We start from the raw sequence: 25,474 nt of genomic DNA on the forward strand, positions 1-25,474 counted from the left end.
CGAGGACTGGACTGGCATCAGACTCCCACTGAGTCTGGAGAAAGTGAAGTTCCCACAGCATGGACCGATATTAACAATTTATTCAGCCTGGGCTTCTGGGTACTTTACAAACAAAGCATCAACCCAGACTATTTGGATCATTTACCACCTACCCCTAGAACACCAGCGGAAGAACATCTCCAATATGTCCTTAGCCCTAGGTCAGGCAAATGCTTGCCACAGCCAGTATACTTTGGAGGTGAGCATGATCCAGTTGGGGTGGACTACTAGGGGGAGCATGTTGCTTAGTTAAGGAGCCTCCAGAGACAGTGTCTTGTCTTTAGAGCTGGATGGAGAATGAAATCTGCCCTGCCCCTGCACCCCGTGAAAATGTCCACTTTTCAGCAAAAACTTGACAACCAAAATATTTGTACTCCAAAATGTTATCTATGTGCCTCATGGGAGTTGTAGTTCAGGTACCTCATGCTCCCTTTCTCCTCTGTAGGCCAGGCTCCCTGATCAGACTACATCTCCCATGATGCACCACGGTCTCCTCCTCATGTTGGTGAGCGGTTGCATCACAGGAGTCCTGGTCATGGTGCATCATGGGAGATGTAGTCTAGCTGGGGAGCCCAGACCACAGAGGAGAAAGAGGACATGAAGAAACCAACCTACTGCTCCCATGAGGTACTGCAGCAGGATATCTGAATAAAAAGATTTTGGTTTTCAGGAGTTCAGTTTTTCAATGACGCATTGAAATTCTCCACAGAAAGCATGCACGCTTTGTGAAAAATATCAAGTTTATCCAAAACTCAGTTTTCTGTTAAAAAACAAAAACAAAACAGTTTAGATGAAAAATTTTTGACCAACAATATTTGTCTCCGCTCCTCAATTGAGGGCAAGCTACCACAGAAGTCCCTCTGCTGACTCAGCAGCCACGGTAGCACATCGGGATGGAGGTCGCCTCTAAGGTAGCCAGGTTCCAAACCATCTAGGGGACCTATCGCTAATTGCTCTGGCTCCCATCTCTCTGCATTAGCCTCTCACTGATTGAGCCTGCAGTCCGGCTGGATACACAGGATGGTGCTCCTAAGCGATAGGCGCTATGGGCCAGAGAACGGAACAGGGTTAGAATAGCGCTCTTACAGCAATTCTCCTTCTCTATCCACTCGGTGCTGAGGATCCCAAAGGAGCGGCAGGCCTCCCCGTAGGCGGCGAGAGAGCCGCAGAGCTGGAACTTCTTGTGGTTGTAGCAGCCGTCGAGGAAGCAGGACTCGTAGAAGGGCAGGGGATCCAGCAGCCCGTAGCAGGGCTGGAAGAAGCCTTTCATGTCCGTCAGCTTGAGGCAGTAGCCATCGCTCTGCAGCTTCTGGATCTGCACGTTGTCGCAGGCGGCGGCGTACTGGGAGTACTGGAGCTCGTTACAGCTGGGAGCGAGAGATTAAACGAAGGACATCAGCCTGGAATCGTGTGAAACAACCAGTCCCTAAATCCTCTCCTGAGGTGAGGCCACAGACAAATAGACCGCTCAGGTCACCTTGTTCTTTCCTCATTATTACCCCACTGTCCCCTCCCATGTATTTCCTAGTTCTTTTCACCTCTCATTATGAGATCCTCATGAATCCAGGGTGAAATTCACCCCTGTGCAGAAGGCCAGTACAAGGGCTATGGGCCACTTAAATCCCATGCCAGCCAGAGATCCAAGTGGGCCGTAGTCCTTGGGCTGGCCCCTTTGAAGATTAGATTCCTCCCTAATCTTTGGTAAGCATCTCTTCACATCCAAGGCCAGGTTTTTACGGGGCTGGCCTCTCTTTCCATGTACAAGATTTGCATCTTCATTGCTTGCATCCATAATTCCTGGTGGGTGGGATTTGGAAATGTGCTTAAGCGATCTAGGAACCCAAGCACCATTGACTGATTTAGGTACTTTTCCCATCTTGCCCTCTTTGGCTAGGAGTTTCAAAGGAATCTAAGGGTACCCAAATCCTATTGAACTTTAGCAGCAGTTGAGTGCCTAACTCCCTTAGGCTATTTACAAAATCCCAGCCTTAATTCCTCCTGCTTCCACAGCTAACTCTCTGACTTGCACCTCCAATCAGGTATATAGTTATCACCACCTAAATGGTAGACTCTGTGCTCGCCATTAGCCATATGTGCAAGTACCACGGGCAGAACTTTGGCAGGTGCAGATTAGTTGGGCAGAGGGAGCCTTTGAAAATCTGGCCTGCTACTGGCACACCTAAAACTCCCGCTAACTTCTGTAGAAGTTTTGACTGTGTAGCCCATGCCCTCTGTCCCCCTCTAACATCATCAGGGACTCCGAGAGGTCAATGAGCCTGTTCAGCCGTGACTAACAGAGCCGGGTCTTTTGGTTCAGGCAGTTGCGGCACATGCTCTAAGATGCAGAGATCTCAGGTTCAATCCCCACTGCCAACCACCCACCCCAAGGGGTGGCCCATACAGGGATTTGAGCTGGGGAGATCTCTGCAGTTTAGGACAAGCCATGTATAGAGGTTGACGTACCAACTGCAGTGCACAACTAGGAGTGCAGGTTAGGGCCCAGGACATAGGTTCAAAGCTGACTTCCAAGTAGGTAAAGCCAATAAGCCTTATCTCTATTCACACCAAGGCTCCTTTACCCCATTTTGGCAGTGTAAAGGAGCCCTAAAGTGGGTGTATATGTAATTTACCCGCACGTTAAGGTCCCTTTGCACAACCAGAGTGGAGTGATATGGCCTTAGTGTAAATGATCCTATAGGGGTTAGGAATTGTCTTTTTGTCATATGTTCGTACAGCACCTAGCACAATGGGCTCTGGCTCCTAAGTGCTATGGCAAGGCAAATGAACAACACTAATGAGGGTAGGGTGACCGAACAGCAAGTGTGAAAAATCAGGACAGGGGTGGGGGGTAATAGGTACCTACATAAGACAAAGCCCTGAATATCGGGACGTCTGGTCACCCTAAATGAGGGTGAAACCAACAGGGTTCTATAGAAATTACTCTACAAACCAAGAGAAATGAAGAGCAAATGATCTCATTTCTAAAGGTGATTTGAGCCCTCCTATGGGATTCTACAGGGGGATAGAATTCGCTATTAAATTCCATGGCAAGGTTCACACTGCTCCAGATTATTGTTCCCTATTAAATACTGCAGGACTTTTCCTCCAGGGCTTATTCCCCTGCACCGAGCTGTGGATGGGTTCCTGATACACAACGTGGGCGCCCACTGGTGTCAATGGCCAAACACTCACTGGCTCCAAGAGGAACCTTGGGCACGTCTACACACGAGGCCCCAGGCTCACCTCTTCTGCATGCCATTGGTTTTCCAGCTCTGGGCCAGAACCACACTGCTGACGACCGGCTTCCCCCTCAGGGTGACGTAATCGTCGGTCCGGTCCCCATTGAAGTTGCCGCACAGGCCACACACTTTGTTCTGCAGCCGCTCGCTGATGCTTATTTTGATGACGTTGAAGCCGTTGTAGAGGATCTGGATATCCGGGCTGGTGTCGATCACCAAGAAGCCCTCCATGCTGTAGATTTTGGTCGAGAGCCCGGTGACGAAGGGGATGGTCACCTGGGTGCCATTCACCTACTCAAGGGGAGGAGATAATGCTGAAGCCACTCACCTCTCAACACTCCAAGGGACAGACTGAACCTGATAGGCACAGGTCCCCGCAGCGGGCAGCATGGGAAACATCCCTTCATGCTGCCCCTCCCTGCCACCAGCCAGCTCCGTAATGGAGGCGGGGCAAGGCCAGGATCCATCCTACCCCCTGTCCCTTTTCAAGTCTTCTTAGCATTCTAGGAGGGAGAAGTGCCTGGGACGTGCATTAGATTGTGCCAACCCTTTGCACGGGGTAAGCTCAGCTCAGCTTGACGGAGATCGGGAGCTCTTTGAGACAGGGGCCATCTGTCTGGTCAGCACCTACCCCACAATGGGGTCCTGGGCATGCGGGGCTCACGCAGTACAAATAATCAGTAACCAGAGGCAAACCGTGCTCAAACCCATCACTCACGACAGCTTCCAGGGAGGCAGATCCAGTGAGGAAGCACTGCAAAAACCTTCCCCTTTGATTTACCTCCCTTCTGCCCTAAGGAGAACGACATTCCCAGCCGCCCCCTTCCCCTCCCACAAGCAGAGCTTCCTAGAACCTAAAAAGGGAGATGAGCCAGAGGCTGCATGAACTTCCCTAGAGCCTTTGCTACTGCCAGCTGGTTACCCGGTGTGGAAGGTGCTCAGATACTATGGTGATGGGCTGAATACAACACCCTAACAGACAGTGAAGTCCCGGGGTGACGAGGATGTTCCTAATGTGGGAAAGGGGTGGCAATTGGCTTTTCCACTTTGGAGAATCCCAACTCAGCCCTGCTTCTTGGTGGCCAGATACTTTCCCTCCTCCCTGTCCCAGTGAGCTCAAGCTCAGCCTCGGGGAGTGGCTAGTCCCCTAAGAGTTTCAGGGAGGAGCAGAGGAAACCCACAACCGGCGCTTTACCTTGATGGTGTTCCGGTCGCTGATGAGAATCTGCTCCTCATTGATGTAGAAATACACCGGGGAGATGACGGTGAGGTTGGGCAACGACCACTTGTCGAAGCTGATGATCAGTTGGAAGGAGAAGTCGGGGAGCTTCTGGCAGATGGTGGAGAGGACAAAGGCGCAGTTGGCCGGGAAGTGGAGGAAGGCGCCGTCGAAGGTACGGAAGACCCCGCCGCCCGCCGCCAGGCAGTAGGAACTCTTGGTGCTGAAGCAGCCACGGACGCCGTTGCGGAGGGCGCACTCCTCGTCCGACTTGCACTGCCGCGGGTCGCACTGGACTAGGTTGCGGCGGAAGCAACGGCAGCGCCGGGTGCAGTCGCTGTTCCAGAACAGCTGCTTGGGCTGAAGGAGGGAGCGAGAGGAAAAGCCATTTTACTGGGAACCGACCGACTCAACCATAAGGCGCATCACCAGAGCCTCTGGGCTCATGTCAAATTGTGGAGTTCTCTAAACTCTCTCGGGACCGTTGCCCACCCACTGTCCTGGCCAAATCTTATAGAAGGAGATGGGCCTTATTCGCAGTAGTATTATGGTAATGTCAAGAGGTTCCAGCTGCGATCAGGGGCCCGTTATAGAATCATAGGCCCATAGGGTTAGAAGGGACCGCCAAGGTCCTCTAGTCTAACTCCCTGCCAAGATGCAAGATTGTGCTAGGCGCTGTACATACGCACAGTAAGGGACAACACCCTGAAGAACTGGCAATCTAAACAGGTAGGACAGACAAAGGGTGGGAGGAAGAAAGGATTATTATCCCCACGTTGTACCAGGGGAGCTGAGGCCCGGAGGGATAAGTGACTTGCCTGTGGTCACCCGGGGAGTCTGTGGCAGAGCTGAGATGGGACACGGATTGCACTGTAGGTCAACAGGCCTGGGCTCTGTCAGACCCAGAGAGGTTGAATTCTGGTTGGAGGAGCTCTCAGTTGCCATCTCCTCTGGAGATTTAAATGGCAGCAAGTCAATTTGGACAGCTCAGGCTCAGCTAATCTGAACTGTGGGATAGAATTGCCAACACTTCAGCCAGTAGAGGGCAGTGGTAGCACATACATGCTAGCAGTAATGTGGCAATCTCAGATCAGATCATTGATCTAGCCAGTCCAATATCCCACCTCGAGAAGTGGCCAATACCTGATCCTTCAGAGCAAGGCTGAAAAGACAACAACCCTATAATGCCAATAGCACAGTACTGTACACAGGGCAAAGAGTCTTTGTAGAGCCCTGGGGAGGTTCAGCTTACGCCCTAAAGCCTGAAATTTAATTAGCCTTTCGCAGAAGCACAAAACAGTGATTAATCATCATAAAATCAGCCAGCCCTTTGAAAAAGCCCAGTTGCAGGATTGGACGGTATGCAGTGACTTTCAATAGACAAAAGGGTGACCAATAGATAAAAATAATCCAACTGCACTGAAACCTTTGGAAGCTGCAGAAGTGAGGAAATTTGAAGTTGCCGTTTCCACAGCAACCTTCCCCTCTTTCACTCAAGCTCGCAGTGCTATAAATATCCTATTGACCAACTTTTTGTACTGTTCCAGCAGAACACAAATTGACTTCAGCCCCTGTATCAGATTCATAGAACAATTGGACGTACGGGCTTGCTTTGCTTCTGATAAGAATGTAGGCACCACGGTTTCTGAAGGAGAAAAACAGCCCCCCGTGGGAGTATGGATGAAGACAACAACTAAACAAGCCAGTCTTTTCAAGAAGCATCCTGCATTGGGATGATGTTTTTTTGCTTTAACGAGAAATGTGTTAAATCTTCTCTAGAGACAGATTTTCAAAGGGTGGAATCCTCTCATGAGCCCACAACTTTCACTCACGCGCACGTACTTTTGGGCACCATCACCTGTGTATGTGGACTGTTGCTTTGGGCTAAATTCCATCACCCTTGCATGCAAAGAATGGAATCTATCACCCTGGCATGCAGATAAGCTTGCAAAAAGCACATGCAAAATTGGGTGATGGTAAGCATTTAGAAAGGTAAGAATTGAGACAGAATTGTGACACTTCTGAAAAGCCAGGACTGAAGAGTCCAGTTTTCAAATGTGGGCTCTGTCACTACACTCTAGTCTACAGAAGATAATGTCAACTGGTACAGTTATAGTGTGAATCCCCCTAGTGGAGGTAGCGGAGTTTCCGCAGGCACCAATGTGCTTTACCAGTTTAACTGTGTCTATATTGGGGCTTTTGCTGGTATAAAAATTTCAGGGGGTGGGGGGAATCATCCCCCTAACCAACACTACTATGCTGTCAGAGGTTTCTAGACCTGGCCTTGAACAGTTGAGTACACCTCAGCTCTAGACATGCAGATCTGCACAGACATGCTCATCTGACACCCCTGAGCCAGTCAACCCCTGACCATCAAATTCAGTAAGTTAGTGGCAGTGAGGAATCGAACTCAGGAGTCCAGACTCCTGGTCCCCCTTCCCTCAGCTCACTGAACATTTCTTCCCTATACTGCTAAATAAACATAGGGACTAGGTGGGTGAGGGAATATCTTTTATTGGACCATCTTCTGTTGGTGAGAGAGAGACAGGCTTTCAAGCTTACACAGAGCTCATCTCTGTCACCAACAGAAGTTGGTCCAATAAGAGATATTAATTCACCCACCTTGTCTCTCTCATATCCTGGGACTGTCATGGCTACAACAACACTGCATACAAATAATAACATACACATATAGCTTCACTGATCTGACATTTTCAATGGGGAAAAAATTACCCTGGGGCTAATGTCCACCCATCCAATTGTCCCTCATTTTAGTCCCAAAGTTAAGCATGTTCCACGTAAATGGGGTGCCCTCACGCTCTTACTGTTGAAAATTATTTCCAGCAGAAATGCAGAATCGTGGAAATGCGGTGATAGACAGAGTTATTGACATTAATGGAAGGAATCCCACAACGTTTTATCTCTCCTCCAGGTACTGCGTACCCCTCATCTGAGGGCTTTCTGTGCCCAGCATTTGGGTCCGAGCATTTTGAGAGATGCTAACCAACTTCGGTGCCCAATTTATGCCTAAAATAATAAACAACAACAATAGGATCGAGTTATAAGCTACTGAAAAACAGTGTGGATTAGTAGCAGGACAGCAGCTGAACCCTACCTATGCCACAATGGTTCTGCTAGGCATGGCAGCATTAACTTCCAAGAGCACTAATACCGCCACTTTATTATTGTTATTTGTATTACTGTAGTGCCTAGGAGCCCCCGTCAAGAATCACGACCCCTTGGTGCTAGGCGCTGCACAAACACACAACAAATAAAAATGTTTTTTGCATCTACAATGAGAACACCGAAGGTTTTTGGTCAATGAACTGTTTCATCCTGATATCTAACAACATCAAAGCCTTGACTATTGGCACGAGATCCTTCTCTGCCGTTCCAGCAACCTAGACCAGCCTTCTCCTATCTCTCCACTTCATCCTTCTCATTCCATCTCCCTTCTTCCCCTTGATTCTTCTCTTTCCTCTGCTGTTTATTGTTTTAACCCTGTAAAATCCATTATGAGACTCGGGGAGCCTGATTCCCTCCTTTCACTTACACCAGTGTAAATTAGGAGTAAATCCACTGAAGTCAGTAGTGTTGTATGGGTTTAAACAAGGGATAAATCAGCCCCACTGCTACATGCAAATGCTGCTATGCGAATTTAAGTTTCATTTTTACTGCGAGCTAGACTAAGTTTCCGTCTCATTATTAAGAATTTGTCGTTCCGCTGCAAGGATTAAGCTGATGAATACTACATAACCTGAAGAACTATATGGCTAAATACATTAAGGTTATTAATTATGCTGGCATCGGTCTCTAGATAACAGCAGGGAAACGTACTCTGCATTCCTGCTTCACAGCGCTGCAGCTAACAGAGGAGAGAAACTCTCTTAAATGGACCCACAAATTATCCTCCAGGAAGATTTCACTGTCCCACAGAGCCGGTAGCAGAGAACAAAATAGAATTCCCATCTTTACATCCAAAGTTTATTGGAGGCCCGTCCAGTTAGAAGGCAACAAGGGGCAGAAGAAACCATAGCAAATGGAGAGTGTTTCCATTCTCCATCTCTGTTTTGTTCTTATTTAGGGACCATTTAGTATGCAATTCCACAGGCAGCTCAGGGAAGAAAAACTGCATAATTTGCACTGTGCGCACTCAAATTTTACAATTTTTGTTATTTATCTTTTTTGCTGCTTGGCAGAATATAGATGAGGAGAGCTCCTTGAAGACACCCTCATTTAGATGCAATACCGCCATCTTCCCAGAAGTTGTTAGCTCAGAGCAGCGGACACAGAGGAAAAACACAAGGCACCTGTACAGAAACAACGGAGGGGAAAGCAGGACTTATATGCACAGTGGGACTGAGTCTCATTTGCACTGTGGCCCCTTTGCACCGTTATGGCAGCACAAAGGGGTCTTGAAGTGAGCGGAAATTACACTGACTTCCCTTTACTCCGGCAGAGTGGCGTGAAGCAGCATCAGACCCACTGGTCCCTTTAAGCTGCGAGCAAGTGCAGGTGCACAGCAATGTGGTACCTCCCGCACCCCTCATGTGGCCGGGAGCTCAGGCAGCACCCAGGCCTTCCACCTGCCATAACCCACAGCTGCTCTTCTTGGCACCGGGGACCAGCAGGGAGGAGAGGTAAGGAGAAGAATGAGAGAGGCAGGGGCTTTGGAGACCCCAGCAGGGGTCCTGCTCTGTCTGTCAGGCCTTCCTGTGGGAAGCCAGGGCAGCAACTCTTGGTGCCATAGGAAGCCTTGAGCCAGCAGGGAAGGGTAAGAAGAGTGGACTGGGGAAGGGCAGAAGCACCATTTAGGTGGGTGGTGGGAGAGGCTCTTCAGGATCCCATTCCAGGGTGCACAGAGCCCCTGGCATCACCCTGGTGGAGATGCTGATCCCTGCCGCTTGCAGGATGCCAGGGCTGAAATGAGCCCCTGGCAGCCCTGCCCAGTGGGAGGAACAGGGGGAGGGGAAACCTGTGCCGCCATCCCAGCTGGGGCAGGGGTCCCAGTTCATGCACTCCTCTTCATGCCTGCTCCAGGCTGCAACAGCAATTCCCTCCTGGAGACCCCGGAGTCAGAGGGGAGAGCAGGGCTGGCTGAGGGACATGGAGGGAAAAACCCTAAAATCCCTTCCCCCAAAGAAACCTCGAGCCAGTGGGGTTATAAGGAGCAGGGTGGGAGGAGACAGCGGCTCCTGGGAGGGGCTGGTGGGGGTTCCCCCTCAAGGTCTGAGGCTCCTGGGAGGGGGAGTGTATAGGGTCTCACAGGGGGAAAGGCATGGCTCTTGGTTTCCTGGTTTTCCAACTTTGTATTCCAAAACTCTGGAGAGTTCATCGGTTCTCAACCTACTGCTATGCGTGCGTGTGAGACCCGGTATATCCATTACCGACACGTCACTTTACAAACACCTTACACTCTTCAATGCCATATTGTGTGAGACCAAAAAAAAAAAAAAAAAAAGTGAGCTTGCCCAAGGATAGAAATGGAGTTTGCAGCCCACACAGAACAAAGAAAAGTTAGAGGGAACATTGGTCTGGCCGAGGGTAATGTTTTAAAAAGAGAACCCAGACATCTGGTCATTTAAGATCTTGGTACTTTTTAGAACATCAGGCTCTGGTAGCCTCAGTGCCTTAGGCCGCTTTCAAAAGAGATTTGGGGCATATCTACACTACAGGTGACTGCATCCACACACTGGCTTTAATCTAGCTAGCACTGGTATCAATAATAGTGTAAACAAGGTAGCACAGGCTTCAACACAGGCTAGCAAGCAACGTCCATACCCAGGCTCTCTGGCTGGTGTATGTTATGGTTGCTCGCCCATCCTGAAGCCTGCACTGGCACGTTCACACGTCTTTTGTTACAAGGCAAGGTCCTAGTGTAAACGGAAAGCTGGCTGTGGGTTGTTTCCGCACGGGCACAGAGTAGCTGCATGGGTACGCGCCCCAGTGTGGATGCGCAGCACTAGGTAAAAAGTGATTTGCACAGGGGTATGCCCCACTGATACAAGTCACTTTTTACACTAGTGCAGCACATCTAACCCTATGTAGCTACATCGGTGCGGGGAGGGGGGGGAGGACGACAACTCAGCACACACCCGGCCGGAGAGAAAAAGGAAGGAAGGAAAAGAGGGAAGGTGGAAGACGAGGACGGTCCTACCTCATAATATTTGCCATCTAAGTAGCAGCCGCAGTTGTGGGGAAGGATGCAGCTCTTGCCGTTCAGGACGTAACCAGGGTCACACTGGCACCCTTCCACACAGTAAAGGTTACAGTCGCTTTTCAGCCGGATGGCAGCACAGCGGGGCTGGCACACAGTCACACAGCTCTCGTAGTGACTGTTGGGGGGACAGCCGACAGCTGGAACGCAACGCACAGGGTTTAGCGCGCAAGAGAAAATGGGTAGTCACAGCCGCTTTGACTGAATTAACAGCCACCCCCACCCCTACCCCACAATGGCACAGTCCAGTAAGCTTAACTCGAGTGTTAATACTAAGCTATAGGGTCAAATGGCAGGTAGTCTCGTGCACCCCCACGGGGAGGAAAAGCTACAGTCCAGGTTTGCAGAGGTGAAAGGCTGATACATAGACTTCCTCAGCTATCCAGCCCCCCGCCCTCTCCCCCAACTCCTAAAGAGGAGCAAGACTCAGGTTGGCCAATGGGCACATCCAAAGATCGCAAAGCACCTTCCTTGCAGGCACTGATTAAGATTCATCCCACCAGGTAAGGCACATTTATCCCAATGTTACTGCTGGGTAAAATGAGGCACAGAGGAGGAAGTTGATCAAGGCAAAGAAGAGAACCCAGACAGCTAGTCATTTAAGATCTTGGTACTTTTTAGAATATCAGTGAGTGATACCCCAGGGCCCTGAGCCAATTTTGTTCGAATTTCTCAGGCACTGAATTTGGATACAGTGTTTCATCCTCACTTGCTAAAACCAAGGGACTGTGCTGCTGTGCTCTGTTAAGCTGCAATTTATATTCCACCCCAGAAACGGCTGCATTTTACTAGTGCGTGAAATCATCCCGATATTAGATTAGCTCATTCATTTGGGCTGGAAGCTGTTGCATTAATGTAAGATGATCGGTATGGTCCTGGGTTATTGTGAGCCACACTTAAAACGTTTCCATTTTAACATGAAATCCCCTAAGGCTTCAATGATGGATTTGGGGTTTGGGAGATGTGGTCTGCCTGTGCCTTAGTCTTTCACCTCTAGAGGGCCAGCTTCAAATCTCAGAATAGTTATGGTTGGCCTCCCATCCTTAGCCCCCATCTGTGCACAGCACAGAATCCATTTTGAATGGCCAGTGGTCTTTGCCAAGAAAGACCCATAGAGTTATTGCTGGCTATGACTAAAGACCGTTAGCAGAACTACTACACTATTGTATTCTCAGCCAAGCAAGCGAGCAGCCAGCAAAGCATCCTCACTTAACGTACCACCTTCTTCTCCTCCTCCTCCTCTATGCTTCTCTGGACTCTAATGGTGCCCAGAAGCCACAACCAAGATCAGGGCTCCATTGGGCAAGGCACGATACACACGCTGTGAACCAGTCCCCGCCCTGAAGGCCTTACAAGCTTAAAATATAAGACAGAAGAAGAGGAGGGGAAACAGATGGCCAGAGAGCTAAGGTGACTAGCACAAACTCTCACAACAGGCTAGTGCCAGAACCTGGACTAGAACCCAGGGCCCCTGAGAGCCAGTCCAGCACCTTATCACTAGACTACACTACTTCTCTCCTTTCACCTATCCCCTTAGCTCCCTCTAGTATTCCCACCTATGCATCGCCTCTCCGGACTTCTGCTCCATTCAGTTCACAGATACAGAATGCAAGCCATGGAAGCCAACCCAGGCCCATGCTGTACCTAGCTCCAGCCCCCAGAAGCAAGTCCCTCTGACTCGGGAGCATTACGTTTTAAATCATGACTTTGCGTCTAGAAAGAAGAATAAACCAAATTTAATTTTAAATCTTGTTAGTGATGAAAATTACTTTTTGTCTGATTTGCCAGATGGTCTGTCTGCCGCAGAGGTTTGCAGCTCCATTTACGAGGGAGTTTAATTGAACAATGCATTGTCATCTTATTGACAATAGCAGGCAGCATCATTAGAACAAACACAGGATCTTCCCCTCCTATATAACTAATCAAATTCTTATTTAACAAATGAAGAAGAGCTGCTCTCTTTTGAACTTTGGAGTTAACCCTTCCCCGTCCTGGATTTGCTACGAGGTGCAAGATGCTCTAAACTGTGTGGCTCCTGATGATTCAATTGTGCTCTTTGTGGGTTTTCTACAGGGTTCAAACTGCAGACTTTCAGCACAGATCTTCTATCACTTGAGCTAAAGGAGTAGCTCCATTAGCAGGCATCAGTAGTAGGCTGTTATTAATTGGCCCAATCACTAGAGAGGGGAACATGACACACTGTGCCAGTGTGCTACTTCTACATTACAAGTACAGCTGTATAGAGGGAGGCAGCTACAACACACTCATGCCCCTGGTGCAATAAAAGCACCACCTATTTATACAGGCACTTACCACCCTCTCCCTTGGGATGGTATCTGAGTGCCTCACAGTCATGAATGTATTTATCCTCACAGCACTCCTGAGGACAGTATCATCCCCTTTGTACACTGGTGAAACTGAGGCACACAGAGAGTAAGAGACTTGCCCAGAGTCACACAGAGAGTCTGAGGCAGAGCCAGGAATTGAACCCGCATCTTCTGAGTCCTAAGCCATACTTTCTCCATAGATCCATTGGGCAGGGCAGAGGAGAACCTAATCAGGCTGTGCTGAAGCACTTGACTAGCCAAGATTTTAGCAGGGTCCAGAGACGACATTAAACCTCAGCCAGGTTCCTTTGCCACTAGAGCCATGCTCTGACTTGGTTGGGGTGCAACTGTATTGTAAACGGGCTCCCTGACAGCTGTCTTTATAACATGGACAGGATCTCAAGCCCTGTCCACAATACATTTGAGTCCCCGTACTTAGCCAGTTAGACAGTTCTAGCCTGGGGGGACTGGTTTCCAAAGGAAGCTGAGCCCCTGCAGCTCCCCTTGAAGTGCACCCGCCCTGTGTGTGAGATCCCTGTTGTTAAACCATGCTACAAGGCCCATCTGCAGGCTTTGTAATGTGGTTATCACACAACAGGCTGCTGGCACAGCGCACCTCACACAGAACATGGTTGAAAGATGGTCCGAAAGCGTGCCAGCGTCTTGTGCTTTCAGCCCGTGCCCGGGCTCTTGCACGGCTCCGCCACTGCGTGGAGAGAAACGCAAACCAACAGCCTGTCTACAAACCCAGTAACGCTGGGGAATCCGGTTACAACTCACTTGCCTGCTAACCCGTTTATAGACATGGCTCCGATCTGTAACGCCGGCTGGACCTTACCCAGGAGATGTCTGGTTTAAAGTCTTAGTCTCACCCGGGCTTTAGCCTTTTTTGCAAAACACAGTGAAGGGCTGGTGGGCAGTGCATTTTGGAATCACGGCCCCAACGCTGCAATTGGATCCATGCAGGCAGTTGCTTTTTTACCAAACCCAAGGGCTTCACTGGGGTTCTGCAAGCGCTGGATTGCAGAAGTGGGGCCTGTGTCTGAAACAGGATTTGGTATCACTTCTCATGGTTGTATTTGCAGTGTGGACAGGGCTTAATCCAATGAGGGGCAGTTTGTACGACCCGGCTAACTCAGCTCTCAGGGAAATAAAAACCCTGTTCTCATCCAGATTGGGGAGACCAAACTAGAAAGCTCCTAGCATCAACCACAGCATGCCACCAATCCTAGCACCTGAGTAGATTTGCATACAATACAAACAATAGCCCTCCTGACCGTTACACCCCCCAGGCTCAGGGTTTTCCAACAAGCCTGGAGAAATACCCGGAGACAAACTTGTTTCCTGCCAAGTGCTTAGGAAACCTTCAGATTTAGTGACTGCCCCATAATTCATCCTCCTGCAGCTCCATTTCCTTTACGGATCTGTTGATATGAGAGATAATCTCCCGTGACTCTGATACACATCTCTTTCATGCTGAGTTATTTGTTGAACTATTTTTCTTCCCTGTCTCATATCGTCAGTTTAATTTTTAATCCATTATTTTTGGTTTTGTCATTATTATGGGGCCTAACCTTGGTTCTTCTCCTTAGGAATCCCTGAAGTGTCAAGGATTCCTCGCCCCCATATTCACCACCTCCCCCCAGAAAAGCCAGACACCACGGCAATCACACTCATCATTAATAACAATAACATTTGCATAGCGCTTTCCTGCCATGCATCTCAGAACATTCCACAACACTAGGCCACCATGGTTCCTGTTCTACAGATGAGAAGTTCTACACAAGGAGGTTCAATGGCCTGCCCAAGGTCCCAGAGCAGGTCAGTGACAGAGCTGGAAACAGAATTCAGGTGTCCTGGCTTCCAGTTCTGTTCCCTATTCACTGGGCAACACTGTCTCATGAGGCTCATCCCTCCACAGAGGGGTCTACGATGCTGCCGCCTCTCTCTTTGCAGTGCAGCTCCATGTAGCTGCTACGGAGATTACCTACGCTGCTTGGCTGGGATCTGAACACTGATTCCCTCGCCTTGCCTAGTCACCAGACTTGGGGTGCTAGTGGAAAATGCCAGGCTGACAGTCTGGGAGACTGAGTTCCTCTGATTATGCATGGGTAAGGGCACTGCCCTGCAGGGATCACCGAGAACTAGCTCAGTCTCCATGGCCCACCCAGTGCCTGCTGCCAAGGTGGCCAACCAGGGGGCCAATTAGCACCAGGAGCAGTGGTGGTTTTGTGTTGCAGACACTTGCCCACTAGGAACTGGGCCAAGGCCACTAAATTCATCTCATGCCGGTCACCCAGAAGAGCCATCAGATGGCACCAGTTACAGCCACTGGACTGGATTTGAATCTAGCTCCATCTACTATGTATTGCCATTTTCTCACCATATCGTCCCCCTCTCTTTGGAGAGGGAAGCTTTAGTTTTTGCACACAAAAAGACAGACCCTTTGGTGCAAAGCGGCATTGCTCTATTGAAGTCGGTGGAGCGACACCAGCTGATGACCTGGTCTGAAAGCAGACGATCATCCAAGTAATTTATAGGGGCAAAGGTAGAAGGAAAAGGTTCTGCTCACAGCACGAGGTGAAGTTCCTCCAGCCGGTGATGGCTATTCCCTGGGTTTGGCAGGTGCTGGCGTAATTCTGCAGCCAGCTGCAGGCGGTTTGGACAGATCCCCCGTCAATGCAGGTGTCAAACAGGCAGTTCTTGTAGAAGAAGCCGGGGTTGACTTTGCTATGGCACTTGGTGAAGATGCTGCTCTTGCTGGGGATTAGGCTGCACAGCTGCTGGGGTTTCCAGAACCCTTCCACCTTACTGCAGGCGGGGCACCTGTCACCACAGCCCACCTGGCAAAAGGTGTCCCGTTTCACCCAGCTCTGGCCGAAGTCGTTGATGTTGGAGGCCACCAGCCCGCTGGAGGTTTCCAGTTCATCGCCAGGATTGCCGTTGTAGCGGCCGCAGAGGCCGTAGGTGTTGTTCTGGAGGCTTCGCGGGACGGAGACGGAGAGGAAGGTCTTCCAGTCATACACCACCTTCAGCCCAAAGTCGGTCTCCACTACAATGTGGAAGCCAAAGGCAAAGATGTTCACCTTCCCTTGGCCCAGCTTCAAGGGCAGGTAGAGACGCTCATTGTTAATCTGCAAGGACACAGAAGCGGGTGGGTAATCATTAATCTGCAAGGACTTGAAGGTGGGATCAAGGGATGCCATTTGTTTTAGGATATGCACCTCATGGGAGATGCTCTATTGTGCAAGCTCTAACTGTGATGTAGCTCTTAGAAGAAGAAAGTGATGATTACCATAATAATTATAACAACAACAACAACAGCCTGGATGAAGCACAGGGGGATGCTGCATTGGGCAGGAGCTGGGCTAGATCTGGCTCCCAGCTTTTTCCAAACTGGGGTTCCCTTTTCCATACTGTGTGCTGTTTGTGAGCACCTCTGTTCCAGGACTGGTGTAGACAGTGCAAAGAAACAAGCTACCCAACGGGTACATCTGTCCCGCAATCACAGGGTGCGACTGCAGCTCGAGTAGATATACCTGAGCTAGCATTATTCCAGCTACCTCGAGTGCCTGAGCAGTGAAGCCGCAGTAGTACAAGCCTGCCTGGGACCCTAGATAATTACTCGGGTGGCGAGCTCATGCTGAAGCAGTTGCTGCTGGGGCTTCACTGTGCTAGTACCCAATGTAGCCATATTAAAACGAGCTCACATACATCTACGTGATTGCATTGACATGTCTTAAGAAAATACCCAGAATCTACATCACAGATTTCTTCTCTCACAACAAACCAATCTGCAGGTCCCAGACATCTGCTACCACTTGGCAGAGAGGCCACAAAAGTGACAATAATTAGAAATGGGCCCAGAGCCGTGAAGTTCTGACCCAGATTTGGATCTCAATCTGAACATTCCCAAAGCCTGGGCACGTTTGGATTAAGTGTTTTGCTTTGGCTCTTACTGGAAATAGGTTCTATTGGGACACCAGGATCCAGACTCCACAGACTTTTGTCTCACAGCCCCCAGTGTGGGGAACTGACAGCATGGACAGCCCAGATGAGCGCCAGTGGAATATCAGCTCATCACAGGGAACTTCCTGCTGCTAAGAAGTGTTCCATGCTGCCCAAGGACGCTACATCATGCCCTACGGGGTGTTCAGCAATCACTTAGTGCTTCTGCTTTTTGCAAGAGCTCTGTTTTATTTAGACTCCAGTTCTAGGTAGCTATGCATAACAAGAGCTTAAAGACACACCTCTAACACCATGCTGCAGCTTGTTTCGTTACCAGCTGCCAGGTTCTGCTCCGAAAACAATCAGCCCGTGTAGGTCAGTTAGAACCTCACCCACTTTGCTTGCAGCTCTTAAGACAGCTCAGAAATACAATCCCCTTCCTGCCTTGATGTGGTGACCCAGTTATCCTGCAAGTCCTCCTCATGCAGCTCCCCCGTGGAGTTCCCACAAGAGTTTCATATGCACAGACAGGCTTGGACCCTCCAATGCAGCTTGCTGGGGTTTTATCCTTCCAGAAAGCATTGGTACAAACAAATGTCACTGTTGATCTCTATACAACGATGGAGGCAGCACAGGGAAAAACAGAAGGCCCCCTAAGAAAGTCAAGTCAATGGCAGCCTCATGAAATGAAAGATGCGGAGCAGCAGAAAATGCTCAGATAGGAACCATAAGGAATTCTGGAGACAGAATTTGCTCAGGACTCAAGAGCTACAGCAGACGAGGGTGAACAAGACCATCGGTCAGGATCTACCAAAACGTCACCACCTTCCAATAGCGTCAACTCCTGCCCTGTCCCCAATTAGATTGCAGTGTATCCTGTGCTCAACTGAGTCCCACAACCCCAGCCTGCTGCCTCTCCCTCCACCCCTCTACCGTCTTGGTCATACTATGACCAGCCGACTCACCAGCACCGTGTATTTGTAGGCCCGGTGGATGACGATGTTGTAATTGAAGACGTCCACTTCAACTTGCTTCACCCACAAGGCCAGGGACGGGTCCCGGTCCTCGTTCTTGGCTGTGACGGTGAATCCTGGGAAAGTATCCGACCTCTCCACTCGCTGCCTGGAAATCGTTGTGCAAAGGACCAGAGGGCAGCTGCTCTGGAAGTCAAACGAGAACCCATCAAAGGTCAAGTAATGGCCATAGCCGGAGACAATGCAGGAGGCATCTGTGCGGGGCTGGCAGTAGTAGAGGCCATTCTCCTCCAGGCAGTACTCATCGTCCTTGCAGGAGATGTTCTCACAGTGCACGCTGTTGTCAGACCCGTTGCAGTAGCAGAAGAACTGGCAGTCGATGTCCATCCAGAAGGTCTGGTTGGTTGAGAGCTGATGCCCCTCAAAACTGCAGCCACACTCGCTCCTGGGGACACACTGGGACCCTTGGAAGGCAAAGCCCTCGTTGCACTGGCAGCCCTCCATGCAGGTGTCCACACAGACGGGGCCGATGACCAGGGTTTCACAGGTCTCGGTGCAAGTCATGCACTCCTCAAAGTGGCTATTTTCAGGGCACTGAAGAGCTGGAGGCAATGAAACACACACAACATCAATGGCTTATTGGGGAGAAAGGCTCCACGGTCACCGGCGATGGAGATTCAGGTCAGAGAGAAGGAGGACGTGGGATCAGTGAGACAAAGAGCAAGTTGTGCTATTGGGGACAGTGCCACACAAGCTACTGTAAAAGAAAACAGAACTGTACCCCTCCCTGGCCCTGGCATCCTCCTGTCCCATTTTCACCTCCCATCTCCTCTGACTTCTCCCTCCTCATCCTGCCACCATATCTGGTTTCCTGCTCATCCCCCTCTGCCTGCTGCAGCGGCTTCCTCTCCGTCTCATCTCAGGATCCAGTTCAGTATGGCCCTCTTGCTCTTTCGATAATTTCTGTGGATTTTCCCCCCTGGCCTCCCTCAGAGTTTCTCCCCCTCCATCTCTCTGGTCTTGTCCGTCTCCTTTTCCCTTTGACTGCCCCATCTGTCTGAAACACCTGTCTTCAACAGAGATGCTGACCTAGTTCACCGCATGAATCACACCTTAACTTCTTTCTTTTGCCTTCAGCTCACAGCTGCAACCTTGTCTGAGACTCACCTTCTTCACCCAGCATTGCCCTCCTCCATGAATCCCTTCCTGTCCCCTCCCTGCCGCCACATACACACCAGCACATGGCATTCAGGCTCTTTGCCCTTGCCTCCAAGAACTCCTAGCTCCAGGCCTCCACCTCTAGGCTCTCGCTTCCTCTACATCTCCTGGTTCTCTTGCCTTACTGCTCCCTTCATCTCTTTTACCCGCTCTCAGCTTCATACCCTCAACCAATGCATCCCCCTACACCTGGATCAACCTCCCCTCTGCGTATCTGCTCCATCTCTCCTCCTTCTCCTTTAGGAATCCTTCCCACCTTCTTCTCTGCATCTTCCTGTTTATTTATTCTTCCAGGTCTCATCTCCTGGATCTCAGGACCACATCCTGGGAGATGCTGAGTATGCTCAAGCCCCACTGGTCTCAGCAGTAGCTCAGAGGGCTCAGCACCTTGCTGGATCACAGTCCTTTACACGGCAAGTTCTTTGAGCCAGGGAACAGATGTTATTTATGACAAGTTTGTGCAGCAACTGTGCGCATTTGCAGAGTCATATCAGTGTTCTGTATCAATAACAACCACGGACTACATGTGACATGTCCTCAACAGCATGAAGAGACCATTATGTTCTACTGGGAGGCAGTGGATAGAGCACTAGACAGGGACTCAGGAGTCCTGGGTTCTATTCCCAACTCTGCCACTGACTCTGCCAGGTGACCTTGGCTAAGTCACTTTCCCTCTCTGTGCCTCAGTTTGCCCATCCGTCTTTTGATTTGGCCCTCCTTTGCAGTCTGTAGCACGATGAGATCTACTGATGAAATGTGCTGTATAAGAGCTAGGGATTATGATGCTATTATTGTATTAATTGTGCCTAAACATCAGTTTGCCAACAGTCCATTCTAAACTGCAGGTGGTCGACTTTTCTGGACTCATTGTCCACATCCTGCTTCTCTCCTATCACCACCATTAATATTTGCATTACAGTATCAATACAGGATAGTCCCTGGCTTAAATAATTTACAGTCTAAACAGGCAAGCTGGACAAAGGTTGGAGGGGAAACCGAGGCACAGAGCAAGAAAGTGACTTGTCTAAGGTCACAAAGCAGGTCAGTGTCAGAGACAGGAATAGAACCTCAGGTCTCCTGACTCTGAGAGCCCTGTCCCCTAGATCATGCCACCTCTCCTTCCCTCCTCCTTCCACAGACTCCCATAAGCCCTCAGTTTGAGACAGGAAGGCTGGTTCATTGCCTGTTATGCACTTCTGTGGTGTGAGATTTTTACACGTGCTTTTGAATTATGAATGTTACAACATCGACGGCAAGCTGACAGCGACAGCAAAAAACCACAACTTATTCAAATTACTCTCTGCTGATGGCTTACACTATTGTTAGAATCCCTCTGCAATTCTGGAACACTCAGACACAGTGTAATACAACTCCTGATGTCTCCTGAAATGCCATCATGAAATTACTTAATTGGGAGACCTCTGTCTGCAAGTGCTTAAAAAACAGCCTGAGCACAAAAAGCAACAGCTTTGTGTTTTTGTGCCCAAACCAGATTACCTTCTTAATTTGTACAATTTTCCCATTTACTTGCCAATTCTTCCTGACAAGTATAAATGTTTTCTTTCTGCAACACAAGACTGTACTTTGCTACAGTGCTACTGGGGCTGAAGCTTGTGCTCATCTGAATAAGGAGCTGGTAAACAAGTTAAGAAACTCCCCGACTATTTCCTTTTGTTGACCCCAATGCATGGCTTAAAATAGCGACATAAGAGACTACTTCTTCTTGCATCATTGGCTACTGGTACAAAAAACCTGTATTGACTGAAGCTGGTGAAATAGCAAAAAACCACCACCAAGCCTTCATTTGCAGAGATTTTTGTGAATCAGAGCATCAAGTTCTGTTCAGTGAGGTCATACTGGGCTAGACGCAGGAATTACTGCGTGAAATTCTCTGGCCTGTGCTAAGCAGGATATCAGATAAGATGATCACAATGTTCCCTTCTGAACTTAAAATTTATAGGTGAAATTCTGGCTCCTTTGAACTCCCATTGAATTCAACAGAGCCAGGTTTTTACCCTATGAATCTATGTTGCACCCAGACATGACAGTGATGGGCAACCTTATAAAAACCTAAACAGAGGAAACAATAGATATTATTAACTATGAATTATTATTTATTATAGTCATACACCAGGACCCCACTGTGCTAGGCACTGTATAAACGCAGAACAAAAGACGGTCTCTGACCAAAAAAACTCACAATTTTCCATGAAAATGTTTGGTTTGGTCAAAAAGCCATTTTTTTCTCCCTCCAAAAATGTTGAATAGATTCATTGATTTTAAGGCCAGAAAATCATCTAGTCTGACCTCCTGCATAGCACAGGCCCAACAAAAACACGTTTTGACACTTTGCATCATGGTGTCACACCCCAATGATGCCCCCTCCCTCAGGGAGTCTCCAGGGAAGGCAGATCAGCATTGTATGTGGCTAACACTGTTGCAAGCATCGCAAAGCATTTTGGGGAGGGTCAAAGATGTGTGAGTGGAGACTGGAAGTTTCCTTTGCGGAATATGAGAGGCCAAGGGGAGAGAAAGAAGAAGAGCAGAGAACGGGTTAACTCAACACTTCAGCTAGCTCCATGTGAAGATAAGATGCTGGCCCTGGCCCAAAGTCATGGGCTCGACGAGAAATCAGCAGCTGCCCAGCCGTGAGAAGAGGAGAACTAAGTTGAGCAGAGCTGCAGAGATTGCAGCGAGAACAGTGAGAGCAAATGAGACAGCGAAGGCCAATAGAAGGGGAAACAAAGTCTCCAGAGCGAGGATGTTTTGGGAAACTGAGGAGGCCACAGCAAGCCGGTTTGGACTGGGACAAAGAGCACCAGAAGCAGAGGTCCCTGAGTGGAATGTCCCCCAAGGTGCCCAGGACTTAAAACCCTCGAGAGCTGGAGCAACTCGGAGAGCAACAGCAGACTTGGATGGCTTGGGCCCAGGACAGCACTCCCGTCCACCTTCCCTGCACTCTTTTCTTCTGACATTACACCCAGATCTGGCCAGTCTTGGGTAGTGCGTGTGTGAGTATGAAAGTGGGTTACGGCTTGGGGCGTTAATGCTTTCTTTCTTCCCCTGAGTGACGTGGGAGCGTTCCCAGCACTCTCTGCTGTTATTTTATTATTTTATTAATAAAGCTTTAAAATTTAGACACTTGGTGTGCCTTGTCATCTCCTCCCCAAAAAGATCCTGTGGCCCCAGCCTGATCAACTGTGGCCCCAGGCAGATTAGTAATGAAAATCTGTCACAATGGGACCACTAAAACATTTTAGTCGATAGTCCTCAGATGCGCAGGCTGGAGGCACAGCTTTGAGGGGAAGGATCTGGGGGCGGAGGGGAAGGAAAGATGGCAAGGGAGGAGGGAAAAAAATGAACATATTTGTCCTCAGAAGAAATTCAAGTTCACCCCACCCAAAGTCAAGACTTTTCCCCAACTTACGGCAAAAGTTGAAGCTCCTCCACTGGCCGACCTCCACCTCCGCGGTCTTACAGGCGCTAGCGTAACGAGCCACCGAGTCACAGAGCTCCGACTGGTTGCCCCCGCTCTGGCACAAACGGAAGAGGCACGTTCTGTAGTAGGCCGACGCATTGACCACGCCATGGCAGTCCAGGAAGGAGCTGTTGGTGGGGTCATTGATGATCCCGCACTTGGAGCGGCTCCGGTAGTACTTGAGCAGCTCCGAGTCGTTGTTGCAGGCCTTGAGCAGGTCCCCGCACTCCCCATTGCAGATCTCGTCGAAGGTGGTCCAGCTCTGCAGGAAAACCACCAGGTTGTCCGTGCACTTGCCGTTGGGGAAGCAGAACTCGTCGCTGATGTTCCCGTTGAAGAAGCCGCACAGTCCGGCAGTGCAGTTGAAGTAGGCAGTCGAGAGGCGTATCTGCAGCATGCCCAGGTTGGAGTACTGGATTCTCACAAGCCCTTTGGACTCAATCACCGTGCCGTTTTTGCTCCGATAAATTTCCAACTGGCCGGAGGGGAGGAAAAACGGCAGCTCCACTTCATAGCCGTTCACCTGCAAACGAAAGCACGTGGTGGATGTGAAATGCTCGCCGCGATGGAGGTGACCACTGAAAGCAGAGAGCCTTGTGTCCTACTCCCGCAGCTAGCAGCAGACAGTGCTATTGCTCTGCATCACATCGTCATCTGTGTCAAATACAGTGTGGTCAACAAGCATTTAAACTGGTGCTAAGTTATTTTAAGAGTAGGTTGGACAAACACCTGTCAGGGATGGTCTAGATAATACTTAGTCCTGCCATGAGTGCAGGGGACTGGACTAGATGACCTCTCGAGGTCCCTTCCAATTCTACGATTCTATAATGGATTCTCATTCTGATGCTGTACTTCAAACCAAGCTTGCACGCTGCCTGAAAACAACCCATGTGCCACCAGTAGGACAAATACCACAGCATGAGAACCACTGATCTATGCTACATCTCCCATCACCCTCGTGAGATCAGAACTGAAGAGTTAGCGGAAAAAACAGGAAGGTAAGGGAGGGCCCATTGTAAGCTGAGCAGGTTGAATATTTTATAACAAGCCCAGGGTCATCTAGGAACCTCATGGCTGCCTTCACCCTGCACACAGAACTCACTGGAACTTCATAGCAACATCTGGATTTTAAACTCTTTGGGGTATCAACTGTCTTTTTTTCTGTGTTTGTACAGTGCACAGCACATTGGAGTTCTGGTCCATGGCTGAGGCTCCTAGGTGCTGCCACAATACACGTAAATAATCTGAGATAGAACCAAAATTCTCCTTCAAGAAAGAGCACAGGTCTTAAGCTACAGGAGAATCCCCATTAGCAGTATGGAGCCTATGACACACAGCTCAGCAGTTCTGATTGCCACCAGTAGAGGGCAGTGGTGCACGTGCACACTACCCAGTATGTTGTGAAGCAGTGGTAAAGCTGTGTAACTGCAAGCATGGCAGAAGAGTATCACACAGCTTCATGTATGACAGCGACACCCTTTCCATGCTGACATTCGTGGCTGGTAAACCAACAAATTTGGATCTGAATAAATAAGGATCGCTGTCAGCTTGACACCCCATGTTCCTAGAGCACATTCATTTGTAAGCAGCTCTGGCTTAAAACAAGGTTGCAAAGACTATTTGTAAGTAATACTGTAATGGATTTCGGATTTTTTTCTATCCATGTGTCCTGATCAAAGTTGCTCACTCAAGAAATCAAACAGTGATTTATCGAATTGCCAGCAGTACAGACTCGAATGGGGATTTGACCAATCAAGTTGGGCTCTAGCGGTGTCTTGCATCATCCTTCACCACTAGTAACATTCAGGAAGCAGAACTCAGCCGAGAACTGCAAGAGTGACTTTAGTTAACGATGCATGAGCCAGAAGAGCATCCTCGCTTCTCTCCTGTGGCTGTCCTGACTCAGCAAGGCTAAGAAGAGCAAAAGCTCACTGGTGACAATAAAGCAAGCAAAGCCTCACAGGGAACAAAACCGTTCAGTAAGAAGGTTCCTTGTTTTCCATAGCTGTTTTGTTGACTATAACTACATTGTAACCCCAGGCTCTGCAGGAAACGGTATTTTAATAAAACCCACAGACTTGCCGTACAGGCATCGTACATTGATTTCCACCTACGTCCCCTTTGTCTTGGCATCCGTTCAGAGTCTCCATGGGCCAGTCGCTCCCAGCACCAGCTTTCCCAAGTAGCGTCTGGATCTGCTACAAATTAAATCCTTCGTCTTCCGTGCTCTGTCTCATTCCGGGACGTCTGTTTTCTTTGCTCAGCCTCTATCCCCTCCACCCCCACTCTGCTTTGCCTCTCTCAGTTAGAAGGACAAAACAATCAGGTGCAAATAATACACCCACAGCTGGTCTGTGTCAGCTGACTGGGGCTCAGGCTGAGGGGCTGTAGAATTATAGTATAGATGTTCAAGGTTGGGCCGGAGCCTGGGCTTTAGGACCCTCCCCACTCACAGAGCCTGGACTCCAGCTTGAGCCCAAACATCTACATAGCAATTTTATAGCCCCACAGCCTGAATGAGCTGACGCAGTGCAGCCAAAGAGTTTTACTGCAGCATAGACATAACCTTCAGGGTCTTCAGAGATGACAAAGGTTAAGGATGGGATTTGGGGGCAGCTCTTTTGAAAATCTCAACCTAAATGTCCACCAGCATGTTTTGGTGTTGGCAGTGTTGTCTAGTGGGAAGAGTCAGGGCTGCTGGATTCTAATCCCAGCTGTGCCACTCTGCCTCAGTTTACCCCTCTGTAAAATGGGGATAAATACCATCTCTTTCTTAGGGAGATTAGCTTGTATCATCAAGCCATCCTGCTTAGGG

General features: G+C 49.3%; 1 protein-coding gene across 1 annotated transcript in view; it reads right to left on the reverse strand.

Moving 5' to 3' along the window:
• Nucleotides 1-25,474, reverse strand: part of TECTA (tectorin alpha) — a 93,747-nt gene that overhangs the window by 36,849 nt on the left and 31,424 nt on the right. The window contains exons 11-17 of the mRNA XM_073321239.2: nucleotides 22,609-23,182; nucleotides 17,955-18,565; nucleotides 15,614-16,175; nucleotides 10,655-10,854; nucleotides 4,474-4,857; nucleotides 3,283-3,569; nucleotides 1,126-1,406 (exon numbers count right to left, since the gene is read on the reverse strand). Coding sequence (XP_073177340.2) covers nucleotides 1,126-1,406; nucleotides 3,283-3,569; nucleotides 4,474-4,857; nucleotides 10,655-10,854; nucleotides 15,614-16,175; nucleotides 17,955-18,565; nucleotides 22,609-23,182 — 2,899 coding nt within the window. The remainder of the gene's footprint in view (nucleotides 1-1,125; nucleotides 1,407-3,282; nucleotides 3,570-4,473; nucleotides 4,858-10,654; nucleotides 10,855-15,613; nucleotides 16,176-17,954; nucleotides 18,566-22,608; nucleotides 23,183-25,474) is intronic.

The sequence above is a fragment of the Lepidochelys kempii genome, chromosome 22 (assembly GCF_965140285.1).
Source record: "Lepidochelys kempii isolate rLepKem1 chromosome 22, rLepKem1.hap1, whole genome shotgun sequence".
In the NCBI taxonomy this organism is placed as follows: domain Eukaryota; kingdom Metazoa; phylum Chordata; order Testudines; family Cheloniidae; genus Lepidochelys; species Lepidochelys kempii.